Source organism: Octodon degus, unplaced genomic scaffold (genome assembly GCF_000260255.1).
Source record: "Octodon degus isolate 3935 unplaced genomic scaffold, OctDeg1.0 scaffold00077, whole genome shotgun sequence".
NCBI classification, from domain to species: domain Eukaryota; kingdom Metazoa; phylum Chordata; class Mammalia; order Rodentia; family Octodontidae; genus Octodon; species Octodon degus.
In genome coordinates this window covers 1,530,744-1,544,090 of record NW_004524653.1, presented here as the reverse complement: position 1 = coordinate 1,544,090, position 13,347 = coordinate 1,530,744, and the positions used below count along the sequence as shown (strand labels likewise).

General features: G+C 47.1%; 2 protein-coding genes across 2 annotated transcripts in view; one reads left to right on the top strand and one right to left on the bottom strand.

Annotated features, from left to right (window-relative positions):
• The window catches only part of Aurka (aurora kinase A), a 36,307-nt gene extending 27,628 nt beyond the window's left edge, over positions 1 to 8,679 (bottom strand). Inside the window, exons 1-3 of the mRNA XM_023720726.1 lie at positions 8,514 to 8,679; positions 3,764 to 3,810; positions 2,183 to 2,506 (exon numbers count right to left, since the gene is read on the bottom strand). Coding sequence (XP_023576494.1) covers positions 2,183 to 2,506; positions 3,764 to 3,810; positions 8,514 to 8,535 — 393 coding nt within the window. The 5' untranslated portion in view covers positions 8,536 to 8,679. The remainder of the gene's footprint in view (positions 1 to 2,182; positions 2,507 to 3,763; positions 3,811 to 8,513) is intronic.
• A 31-nt stretch (positions 8,680 to 8,710) lies between these two features.
• Cstf1 (cleavage stimulation factor subunit 1) overlaps positions 8,711 to 13,347 on the top strand; it is a 6,929-nt gene continuing 2,292 nt past the window's right edge. The window contains exons 1-4 of the mRNA XM_023720725.1: positions 8,711 to 8,906; positions 10,830 to 11,004; positions 11,292 to 11,486; positions 13,281 to 13,288. Coding sequence (XP_023576493.1) covers positions 11,318 to 11,486; positions 13,281 to 13,288 — 177 coding nt within the window. The 5' untranslated portion in view covers positions 8,711 to 8,906; positions 10,830 to 11,004; positions 11,292 to 11,317. The remainder of the gene's footprint in view (positions 8,907 to 10,829; positions 11,005 to 11,291; positions 11,487 to 13,280; positions 13,289 to 13,347) is intronic.

The window sequence follows — 13,347 nt, the reverse complement described above, 5'->3', positions numbered from 1 at the left end:
TGCTGGGGGATTGAACCGCGGTCCCTGATGCTTTGCCAAGCTTGTTCTAAGTAGGTGCCTTAGACCACTGAGCCATCTCTCCAGCCCCGCAGCCTAAGTTTTAAATTCAGACTAGAGATCGAAGAATGGTCTCCAAGATACGAACACATTAGGAGTGACAAAGTCTGAGATTTTTAAGTTTTCTCTGTGGAAAAATAAATAACAAAACCCTAACCTGATACCCAACATACATAGTCTTCGCCGAATTTCTAGAATAAAGTAGAAATGTACACAGTAATGTCTTCCACCAGTAATTGAAGACCGAGACTAGGTAGAGACCCTCTGAAGTCTCAGTTCCCAAACGAAGAGCTTCTAGGGCCGATGAGCAAGCCGCCCACCCACACCGAGCGGCCACCCTGTCACTCGCCACCTCTCCCCAACTTCACAGCCCCACCATACAAATCACAGTAGGCAATGAAACAAGCCAGGCACGCTCTTTCCAGCGGGAAATACGAAAACCATTCAAACCAAACAAATAGAAACTAGAAATTCAGAAAAATGCACAATCAAGTTTCTCCGCAGGGGACTGGAGCTACTACCTCAGCAACAGCAAAAGCACGTTGTCCTGGCGCTTCCAGTTGTCCATCCCCAGTTCTTAAAACCCTACCAGCATAGTTCACTCTGCCCAGGCGTCTGACTGCAGAGCCAAGCTATCGGTCCCCTTCACAGTCCAGTAGCCCCACTAATGTCATCAGCATAACCTTGGCGGGAGCTCAGTACATGCCTCTCTCAAAAACATGACGATAGATCTCAGGGTGCCTCCTGAAGCACTTCTTTGGCATCTTTTGAGCTGGTTAGAAAGTGCAGACGCAGGGGGAGCTCTGAAAAGCTATCCTTTTGGAAAGTACCACCTCTGGAAGGTACTGTCGCTAGGAAAGCAGCACTGCAGAAGAGGCTGCTGAGGGACGGATCAGTCACCCGAGGAGAGGTCTGTGCACCTGCGGCCCTGCCCTGCGCTCAGCGCATCAGCTCCCCACGCCATGTGGCTTCTCATCACGTTCCCTGCCCCTTTCTACCAGAGCACCAGAGTCCTGTTTCTTTGCAGAGCTCAGGATGCCCTAACTACACGCCCCCAGCCCCGCCAACGCTCTCCTCCTGGGCCCTTTTCTGAGCCTCACGTTTTGCCTGCACACAGATTAGCTGTCTCCCTCACGTTACCTTATAGATCCCTCACAAACCTTCTGGGGGTTCGGGAAAGTTCTGCCCCTACTCATCTTTCAGGTCTAGCTCAGTCACATGGTTCTCCTGAGAGTGCATCCTCGGCAGGCTCGCAAATGTATCTGCACCTCCCTTTCCATCCTGGCAACGTCTTAGGATAGGTTACCTGCTCCTTATTCTTAGGTTAGTGAGCAACGCTAGTGTCTTCATCCAGTGGGTGAGGACTGAATGTGGTGATGGAGGCAAAGGAGTGCCTCGGAACTCGCCGTGTGTGTTAGCACCAACAGCTGCTAACTACAAGTACAAGCATCCCTGGCGCCTGCGCCACCCGGCAGCTCACCGCCTCTCTGACCTTAACTCTCCTCCTGGCCAGGAAGCCCCGTCCAGCACAGCCACTCTCCAATTATTTAACAGGTGCCCAGTAAAAATTTGAAAAGCGGGCTGGGGCGATGGCACAGTGGAATAAGCGCTTCCCTGGCAAGCGCAAGGGCCTGAGTTCAATCCCCGGTTCCACAAAAAAAAAAAAAAAAGAATTTGAAAAGACTAATCAGTCCCTTCCTACTCAGAAAACCAGCGACTTCCCAGCACCCACAAGAGGGACGCTCACTTAAAATAGCCAGCAGTGCTGCCTGGTGACCTCATTCCAGGGGACCCCACTTCACTTCTCAGCTTTCCTCTATTTGCGCAAACTCTGGAACTTTTCAGCTCAAACTCACCTGCTCCAAATACCCTATGCTTGACCCACTTCTAGGTTATCTAAAGGATGTGCATTTGGTACAATGTCCTCCCTGAATGCCCAGCTCTTCAAAGAGCGTGGAAATGAGGTCTGTTATTTTTAGAAGCCCCAGCCCATAGACACTGCGACTTCAACATGGGACATCTATTTCTTCTCATCCTCAAAGACAGGCTATAAAAGCTGGGGCTCCCAACAGTAAGTGCAAGCCCGCCCACACACACACACACACACACACACACACACACACACGCTCCTGGCAACAACTCCATGCAATGACGACACACAGAAGCTCCAGAGCTGCTCACCGGAAGCCACCGGCTGGGGCTGCTCACTCTTCTGAGAGTTGTTCACCGGCCGGGGGGCAGGACGGGGTCCGCTGGGGGCCTGCAGCTGCCTCTGCGCTGCTTTCTGAGTACCGACAAGCGTCTGCGCTTGAGAAGGAACCCGCTGGGGGGCATTGGAAGGACACAGGACCCGCTGGGCCTGGCCACTGCTTCCGGATGGCGGGTGCTGAGAGGGAAACGGCTGCGTTGCCAAGGCACACTTCAGACGGTCACCCAGGGGAGCGGTGGCCTGCGGTGGGAGGGAAAACAGCTTCGTGATCTGCGGCGGTGACAGATGAACGCTTTGGAGCTCAACAAAGTCTGTTTTCCAGTAAACATCGCTGATAGAACATGACATCGTAAGTGGGAAAGCTATTTTAATAAGAATTCCCACTGGATGCACGTAGTATACGGCTGAAAAGAGCACTTATCTGCCCCCAGCCCCACAAACAAAACCACACCCCATTAGCAAATGTTCATCATTAAACTTTAGCCAGTGACACCATGAACATTTTCTAAAAATGTTCAATGTTTTGCGACTATGCTCTTAAATTATTAAAGCTTTATGCCAAAATCTCTATTTCACTGAAATTTCTTAGATAATATACATATTTAGAAAAGACTTATAGAACTATATAGTCATCTTCAAATGAAAGTCTGAAGACCACCTCAACCCTGTATATGTAAGGCTTTTTTTCCACAATAAGCTTTTTGCTGTTATCCACCAAAATGTTTCATTTTCCACAATGGGGAAATTGAGTTAAAAAGAACTTTGATAATAGGCAAACAAATGCAAGCCCTTCAAAAAGTGTTTACTAAAATGCATTCTTGGGCCAGCCAAATAGCTCAGCTGATGGATTAAAGTGCCTGCAAGCAGGCGCAGAGGTCAGGGGTTCGATCCCAGGGCCTGCCATGCTGGCCCCACCCCTGAGGCACACAGAGATGGCAGTTGAGACTGGGCGTGGTGGCAAGTGCCTGTAATACAGCTCTTGGAAGGCAGATCACTATGAGCTAGTAGTGAGACCCTGAACACCCTGTAGACCTTTCCCTAAAATACAAAAATAAAATAAAATGAAATGCATTCTTTTTTTTTTGACGGGATCGGGGATCAAACTCAGATCTTGCACTTGCCAAGGAAGTGCTTATTCTACTGAGCCATCTCCGCGGCCCATGAAATGCATTCTTCATACACCTATGATATTGTATTACAGATTTAAATAGTTAAGATCCTGCGCCACACACACTAAGATAGGAGGTGGGTAGGGTCCATCATGGGGGGCTGCTACTGAAACCCAAAGCTCAAAGTCCACGGGCAGCGACAGCGTGAGTGCTGTACAGACAGAGGCTGGAAGACTTCAGTCAGTGGTTTCTGAAACAGGCGTGGCATCTGCAGAAGCAGGACCAGACACACCCGGCGGTGGAGGGGAGACCTACGGTTACATGACGAGGAAATTCCAGACTTCACGTGCGTATAAAGGCGATTGCCCTGGCAGATCGTTCAGTTTACCTTTACAGACCCTGAAATGCAGTTTTCTTTAGCTCTGTCCATGATGCCTGAAAAGAAAAAGAGACTTTAAATAAAGCCAACTGATGAAAAGGCCGCCACAACCCTTCCCCACGCAGGGCTCCACCGGACTTCCGGACTTCTTGCCCAGGTGAAGCTGGCCGGGGAGCTCTGTCATCGCACACACAATGCACAGGTGTCTGGCTTTTCTCGAAGGCCAACCCTGCCTTGTCCACTGCAGCCCTCTGCCTCTCCCCAAAATCCATCCCCACCCCCGACCCCCCTGTCTTCTTTCTGCACTATTATTGTCCCTCTAATGGCTTGCTTTCCCCTACACAGACCTGAGGGGATACCTGCTACCTTGCAGAGTCCCACAGTTGCCTCAAGCCAGGGGCCCTCTCTCACCTCCCCTGCTAAGAGCAAAGCTCTAGCCAGGTAGTCTCAGGTCAAGGTCACCCCTTAAGAATACGGAAGAAGAGCTTGCGTCTCAGATCAGCTACAATCTCTGCAAGGCTAGAACCACCCCAGCCCCCACACCAAGCCCATTTCCACTGGGCTATTTTATATCTCCAGGATCAAGACAGAAAGTGAGGAAAGCATCAGAGTCCCTCAAGCAGCTGGTTTACAGATGTGCACCACCTTGCCAGCTTGAATGTTTTAACCTGCTCTTCCCCTCCCACCAGCCCTCGCAGCACTGAGGATCCATCCACAGCCATCTACCATTGAGCTCTTTTTACTTTGAGATGTCATGCTACATTGTTGGGAATGAATCAATCCCTGGGAGAGCCAGAAATTATTCTTTGGACCCTCCATTTCTCTATGTACTCCCTTCACATGGACCCGCCCCCATTCCTTGGCTCTAAACATTTTACTAGAATAATTTAAACATGTAGCTGCTACCCTAACCTCTCCCTCTGACTACTGGACTCGGATATCCAAGTAGCTCCTCAGGAGCTCCCAGAAATATCCTCCAGGGACCTCAGGCCTAATACTGCCAAAAGGGAACCTCATCCCACCTCAGCCTCTTTCTCCTCCCTGTCCATGGGGTGCCAAGCTCAAAGCCCAGCAGTATGTCTCATCCACAGTAGCTGTCAAGATCATCCATTCCCTTAGCTTCCAGTACCCACCCACGGGCTGGGGTCCCGAATGAAGTCTGACCCCCTCCTCTCTCATAACCTAAGTTTGTTCTCACCGACGTCCCCATCTCCGCTCTCAGCAGGCCCGTGCTGCCAGCCACTCAGGACAAGAGCCTCAGCATAGCCCTGTGTGTGGCTGTGTAACCCTGTAGCCAACCCATCAGCATACTGTATAGGCTCTACCTTCAAAAACTTCTGCAACTACCTCTACTGCTAGTCGGTCCAACTATAGTTCTGGATTATCTATCTGCAAGAAACTCCCAGTGGCTCCCCACTTCTACCCTTGCCCTACTGTGGCCCATTTTCAATGATGCAGTCAGCCACCCCATTAACCTGACACATGTGTTAGTCCTTGGTTCAGAAGCTCCCCGACTCCCCAACTTAATCAAAACATTCCAACTCTGAGCACTGCTCTGACCTCATCCCCTCTTATAAGCCACACACCAGCCATACAAAGTCCTCTGCCACCGGGCCTCCGTACTTCCTGCTTCCACTACCAGTTAGGCTCTTCCCACTCCACTTCACCCAGGTCTCGGCCCAGCACAGTGCCCCCTTCCACAGTCATCTCAGTCTTCGTTTCTCCATATTTTCCACATGCTTACTATCTCTCCAAACTCTGATATCAGCTCCCATCCTCGCTTGGAACCTGCACAGAAATCCTCAGAGAGCAAAGGCTTATTATTAGTTCCATTGTGTCTCCAGTAGCTGCCCTGGGAAGCAGAAGCTTGCCTGGCATGAACACCAGCGCTCAATGCCCTGGGAATGAGCTCATCCACTGACAGGAAACCGATGCTAAGAACAGCTTCGCTGGGTGTGGGGATGCACGCCTATAATCCCAGCAGTGGGAAGGCGAGGAGGAAAGATGCAGTGCCTCCTCCCACCTCCAACAGCGGGCAAGAATGGGGCTCAAAGTGCAAAGGGCTGGGAACGCAGCTCAGTGGTAGGTGCCCAGGTTCATCTCCACACTGATGGGGGAGAGAACAACTTAAAACAGTCAACCAGGAAGGCGGCACTGTCTGTAATCCCAGCTGCTTGCGGCGCTAATGCTTTCTTCACTTTCCCACAACAATTAGTAACAGACTAATAAAATCACACAGAGCAAGGACTTCCATTCCACATTCTGCCAAGAGCCACAGACATCTGCTCCCATTTCCTACACTTCCCTTTCTCAGGAGGATGAATGAAAAGTAGAATGGAACAAGATTCTGATCCCTCCCCACCATGAAGACTGCTCCTCAGGTGACTCAGATTGGCAGCCGGATTTAGGAACCACAAGACCAGGTGACCTTCACAGGGCTGTTCAGTTCAAACCTGACCTTTACAATCCTAAGCAGAGAAACAACATGTACGAGTCATACCTGTTTTCTCCTCATTCACACATTTAAAAAGTCTCCAGAGATGATGGAGAGAAAAAATTCATTGCCGAAGAGTCTAATTAATTAAAAAAAAAAACAAAACAGAAAGTTGAGGGATACTAGGGTCATGCTTGGAATGCCTGTCATTTTGGTCTTCTAAATATGTACTGCTTGTCATATCATACCAATTACTGCCATACTGTCTCTCAAGTAAATGTTTTTAAAAAAAAAGATAATAAATGAAAACAAGAGACAAGAAAAAAAGTCATAGGACTGTCCTGCAACAATGCTGTATATGGTTAGATTTCTAAATTTCTGTGTAAAAAAATATGTAATTGTTTATTCCTATTTTTTAATATTTAATTTTTTTCTTCATATTCTATAGGGACTTAAAGTTTAACATATCAATACTTGATGAAAAATACCTGTTCCATGTTATATCTAAGATACTGATATTCAGACAGACAGTGAGGTTAAGCTCAACTGCCTATGTTGTACAGTAATAATAATAAGCTTCTCTTCTGGAGGGTTAACAACCTAAGTTTGCAGACCAAAAATTAGAGAAAAAGAAGGGCTTCAAGGACAGCCAACATTTTGGCCCTAGTCTTTCAAGGTCAGTGAGGACTCAGGACATAGGAGAACCTGAACTGTAACATTATGTAACTCAGCTGTGTCCTAAATTTTCTGATCAAGGAGATTATGGGGCCAAAGAGGAAAGTGATCCATGATGTAGAGTGTGTCTAAAGAGAGTCACATGGAGAGAAAACATTCTCTCAAGCTTTCACAGAGAGTAGATGGGTCAAGCAATGGCCATGACTCATCCACATGGCTGACACTGACAAAGGATCTACAGACTGTGGTACAGGATTTCAGGATAAATCCTGAGGGGATTTGACTGACCTTGTCAGATACAAAAGTTACATTTCTTGTTATATAGATCTTGCTTTATCTTGGTCTTTACCATCCAGCAGCAAAGTATAAAAATGAAGTATTAAAAAGTAAAGCCATATTAATAAGCTGAGTGTAAAAGGCTCAAGTCAACAACTTCTGATATTGCCAGTCCTATGGAAAACTCACTAGTATTATGGACTACTGGACTATATTGGAATATTTTTGCTGAATCCACGTACCTACAATATTTAAGTAACAATAGAATACCCCTCTGACAAAACTAAACAAAAAAGGGATACAAATGAAGGACAATTTTGTATCTGTATATTCAAAATAGGATAGATATACAGCTACTTTCTCTTAATTCAATGAGAAGATTTGTACTAATAGTGTTGGACAGGATATCATGGTTGCATCTTGTACTATGAATAACCACTAAGAAGACAACAATATGCAATGTATTAATTATTGAAACTGTCCTATTAATCGGTTTTGAAACGGTCTCATTGCTATTTCTCAATAAAAGTATTTAAAAAAAGAAATTAAAGTTATAATAGCATCTGCTCCTGTACTGACAAATTCTAGGAGTCAGAGGAATACAAAAAGATTAAAAAATATTTATTTAAAAAATATAACTTAAAAAAAAAAAAAAAGTTGAGGGAGTGGAAACCTTACAAAATGTCAAGGACAGTAGCCACATCTATCTCACCGGAAGTCGTTAGAAGCAGAACCTCGGCTCCAACCCCAGTTTAATCTGACAGTAGGCTCTGGTGGGACCTAACATTTAATCAGTGGGAAAAAATAATCCCCAGGAGCGCTTGTTAACGCCACGTGAGTCCTATCTCTAGGAGATTCCAATTTACAAGGTCCGCAGTGGGGCTACCTTTCGAGCCAGGACCTCGAGTAGTGAAGGGATTTGGGAAGCCGTTGCACAGAAAGGCCTTTGTGACCAGGATCTCAAGCGTGAATTTACTCACCGATCCTGCCAGGGGGGTAACGGGTTTTCCCAGCTCATCCACCTTACCAGACCCCCTAAACCACACTACTGTACCTTCTCTCTTCACAACACCTACAAGTGCAAGTTATCCTGCTAGCTCTAACGTCTGCCTCCCCAGCCTCAACAGAACGTAACCCCGAGACTGCAAGGACACTTTCATTACCCAAATGCTCACCAATCAGAAAGCCTCCAGCCATTCAACGCCACTCAAAAACCCGTTCCACTTCTGCGGCGTCTTACAGAGCGCCCGGCGACCAGGGGCGCACGACGGCGCTGCGGACGCGACTGGAGAGAGGACGCCTCACCCGGATCCTGTCCTCCCGGCCCGCTGGTCCTGCACCCCAAAGACCACCCCGGCTGCGGCCCCGACCTACCAACCCGCCGGCTCTCCTGCATTCAAGCTAAAGGCCACTGAGTCCTTTCAAAAGCTCAGCCGTTACGATTCAAAGGTTCCTCTTTTTAAATATGAGTTAAACCCTCTAAACTGAAAGCTGATTGGCCGGTGCTACAGGGAAGCTGCTTCGTGATAGGCTCACAGAGAACGCGACGACCCAATCACGTTCGAGGCGCAAGCGACGCGCCGGCGCACTAGCGCGGAAGATCGCGGAAGTGGTGCGCCAACGACCCGCCAGACTCAAAGCCGTTCCAGCAAGCCCAGTACTTTCCACAGTCGGACATTTGTCCGTGAAGCATCCCCTTGTCATGAGGATTGTCACGTAGGAGCTAAAGTCAGAGAAAGTGAACAGAATTCTCGAAAGTGCTAATTAGTAAGCTTGAGAGAAGGGTGGGGAGGGCGGAATCGGCCTATCGACAGCGCGGCGCTCAGCCAGTCGTCCTTTGCGCGTGCGCAGTGAGCGTGCGCTCGGCGATCTATTGGTCAGATACGCGCCTCCATTTTTCGAGGAGAGAGCGGGAGGAGAGCCGAGTTCGCGGGTACGGAGGTCCGGGGACTGTGGGAGAGTGGCAGATGCGGTTGGCTGGGGCCCCTAGTGTACCACGTGAAGGAGTGGAGTGAGACGGGAAGGGTTAGGAGCGAGCAGGGACGCGTGCGCCCCTTCGTGTTCGTTTGGCTGCCCGGCTGGGCCTGCACACCCCCTTTCTCGGAGCGCCTCGCCGCCGCCGCCTCGCGTTCTCCTCCCCTGTGGGGCGAGATGGTAGCCGGGTGCACGCTGATGGGGTGTGCGCGCTCTTACCCCGGTCGTCATCGACCCCGGGGCTGGGTCGGATTCCGCCTGTCTTGCTCTCGGGCCTCGAGGTCCTCGTTTGCGAATTGGAGGACTTAAGCTGCTAGCCCGGCGAGCTGAGGTTCTATGAGGGCTCGACCACGACTTTCATATTTGGAGGAGAGGCGGGGATTGAACCTTCACTCCGAGTTAAATTAGCATTCTTGGTTTTTTTGTTTGTTCGTTTTTTGTTTTTTTGAGACGAGATCGTCAATCACAAACACAGCTCTCCTCACCTAGTCTTCTCCGGGCTTATTCCAACATCTTTTGTGTCCCATTATTTTCTACACATACGTTTGTTTCTGCAGCGTCTGACACCTAGGAAAAGCTTGGTATATGTTTTATATTAACTGGGTCTGGTGGTGCTCTCCTGTTGTTCCAGCATCCTAGGAGGCTGAGGCAGGAGGATTGCAAGCTCAAGCCTAGGTAGAGCTGTTTATGGATTTATCGAGAGTGTCTCAATAAAAATGGGGTGAGGATGTAGCTCAGTGTGGGTGAGTTCAATCCCCAGTACCAAAAAGGAAACTTCCTTTCTAAAAAAGAAATTGTTACTGATACCCATCAGTGTTGCAGAGTGTGTAAGAATTGAGGCCCTGAAGTCACTTTTCTCTGTAGCTGTCCTGGGCCTCCTGCAGCTTTCTAACATTTGTCCAAGTTTGCATGCATGTAGATACTGATATTTGTAGATACTCGTGTTAATCGTGGGGTGTTTGTTAATCATGTCCACCAATTGAAGTGCTTTTTTGCATAAACCAGAAAGCATTCTCTGCAGTTCTTTTATTTAGTACAGGGTCTCACTACATAGATCGGACTAGTAGTGATTCTCTTGTTTCTAGCCTCCCAAACCCTGGGATTATGGGTGTGTGCCACCACACCCAGTCTCAGTCTGCTTCAGCACTCCTGAGGGATAGTGTGGGCAAGGATTAAATGAACCCTGGCCACTGCACTGTGCCTAAGCAGGTGCTTTAGTCCACTGAGCTATCTGGCCGGCCCATCTCTGCAGTTTTGTTTCCCTTTCAGGTGTTCAAGAACATGTACATTAACACATCTGAGTGCACAGTCTGCCCAGATTTTTACATTTCTTTCCATGTTTATAATTTTTTTCTTTTTCTATAACTTACTTGGCAATATTTTGTTAAGCAATTTTATTTTGGTACTGGGGATTGAACCTGCATTCACACTGAACTACATTCTTTCCCAGATTTTTAACCTTCATTTTGAGACAGGTTCTCGCCAGCTTGCCCAGGCTGGGCTCAAACTTGCTGTCTTGCCTCAGCCTTCCAGAATACAGAGATTACAGACATGCACTACTGGGCCTAGGTTGCAGTTTACCTTTGAATCTTTACAAAGTGTTCAACCTGGGTTAGTTTTTATGCCACAATAGCTTTTGTTGCCTTTGTATATTTTGACTTACTAATTAAATTACAGTATATGATTATAGTAATAAATGTAGTTGTCTTAAAACAGGTTTTAAAAAGGAACATAACAGCCATTAGTAAACATACAACTCAGCTGGTAGAAGCAGTAGTCCAAGCATTCAACAGAATAGCAGCCATCTTGCCTATTCGAAACACTGATCAGTGTGTAATTAACCAAAAAAAAGGAAGATTCCGAGAGAGTAATACAGAATAAAAATCCCCAGGTAGGTAGTCTGGCAGAGAAGAAAAGTTGATGAGAGATGCTCCTGTAAGTATCTGTCAGCCTTTCTGGAATAGTGTCTGTGTTCCAAGGACTGTATTCGGTGCTGTACTTGGACCCGCTAGCTTTACCTCCGGCAACTTATTAAACAGCTAAATGACCTGAACTCAGAAAAATGAAGTCAGTAACCAACTGTGATTGAGGGATGCAAGAAGAAGTCTGACTAGTGTCCTGTGTTGCTGCTGATTTAATGTGGCCTCTGCCCTTCACTGTGCACCTGTTTTCTCGCAGCTCAGCAGGACACTACTCTCTCCAAGATGTACAGAACCAAAGTGGGCTTGAAGGACCGGCAGCAGCTCTACAAGCTCATCATTAGCCAGCTGCTCTACGATGGCTACATCAGCATTGCTAACGGCCTCATCAATGAAATCAAGCCTCAGTCTGTCTGTGCGCCTTCAGAGCAGCTCCTGCATCTCATCAAACTGGGTACCTTGTGAATGCAAATCTGTAGATCTTTTCACAGAGCAGGGTGTTTTTAGGATCATTGCTGCATTTGTTCCTATCTAGTGTACACCAGGTATAGTGATGGTATTGAAAGGATAGGGGTCCAAATTATGCAGACCTGAAGCTAGTTCAGTGTGTTTATATGCATTGTCTGTGGAGTACTCAACTACATACTAAATTAGCACATGTACCTGCTCTCTTTGACTTGGTAATAGCAGTTATAAACATGTATCCTGAAGAAATAAAATGGATAAGCTAAAATGTCCAAGAACAGGGAACTAGCTATAGGTTATTAGTATCTGTAAAACTGAATGAAAATGAGTGGCCTGCCTTTTAATGTAATTGTTTAAGTGCCTGCTTAAACAAAGAGTGTGGCTCAGGATGCTGTGGTTCGATCCCCAGATCCTCTTGCCTTACCAGACCCCTGCCCTTAAGGCCTCCTGAGCCAGCCAAAAAAATTTTTATTTATGTGTGTGTGTGTGTGTGTGTAGTGTTACAGATAAATATCAAGGCAGAAAGTTTTTAGACTACAATTAAATGAACAAGCAGCAAGTCACAACATGTTACATAATACAGGCTTTTTGAAATTATTTTACCATAGTCTATTTTTACTTTTTTTATTTATTTGATATAGGGTCTCTCTATGCAGCTCAGACTCATAGTGAGCCTTTTTTCTTCTCTCTCTCGTATTTTAGGACAGGATCTACAGGGTCTCACTGCATAGATTGGACTCGTGGTGATCCTATTTACAGCCTCCCGAGTGCATGCTACCACACCCACTTTCAATCACCTGCCTCAACATGCCCCAGGGGTGGAGCAGGCACAGCAGGCCCAGGGATTGAACTCCTGGCCCCTGCAGCTGCCTAAGCAGGAGCTTTAATCTGCTGAGCTATTTGGCAGCACCAGGACTACAGGTGGTGCCACCATGCCCAGTTTGTGGCTGGCACAGCATGTGGTACTGGGAATCAAACAGTTGTGTACATAGGAAAAGGGCCAGACAGTTCACAGTGTTAATAGCAGTTAAGGTGGGAAAATTCAAAGTTATTCCTATTTTCCTGTGCATAAGCAGTTCTAATTTTTCGTGTACAATATTATTTACATGATGTCAGGTTATTTTTTAAATTTAAAAAAATAATTTCTGGTGAGTGTGGTGGTGCAGGCCTGTAATTCCAACACTCGGGAGTCTGAGGCAGGAGGAATTCCACAAGTTCCAGGCCAGTCTGTGCTACATGGAACGTGCAAGGCCAGCCTGAACTACTTAGCAAAATTCTGTCTCAAAGTTTGTTTTTCTTGGTAAACTTGAGTTTAGTTAAGTACCACTTTAGAAACATTTCACTCATGATAACTAGCTCTCCTGTGAGTTTTAGAACTGCTACTGCCGTATCTCAGCCTTTAAAATGTTGAAATTCAGAATAAGAAAAAAATGCCTAATGTAACTGCAGAGCTACTATTTTGTTGTTTCTGTAGCTGTCGTTAAAGTTGTAAACTTTTAAGCTGGGAAGTAACTAGCTGCAGGAGCCTTAGCCTGCACTGGCGCAGATTGCCCTGTGGCCCTTGCAGAGCGTGGCCATAATATGCCCTTTTGTTAGTAGGTATCCTGCAGAGCCAAAGAACACTAAGCTATTCACGAAGCTTTTTGTAGTTGGACTCCAGAAGTGTTTCTCTTTAAAAAAGGCATTTAAGGGGCTGAGGAGATAGCTTGGCGATCTAAGCGCCTGCCTGACGAGTGCAAAGACTCACGTTTGATCCCCAGTACTGCATGCCGTGCTACCCCAGAACCCGAGGTGCACCTTGCTGGCCACCAAAACCAGACATGGTGGCACACAGCTATAATCCCAGTGCT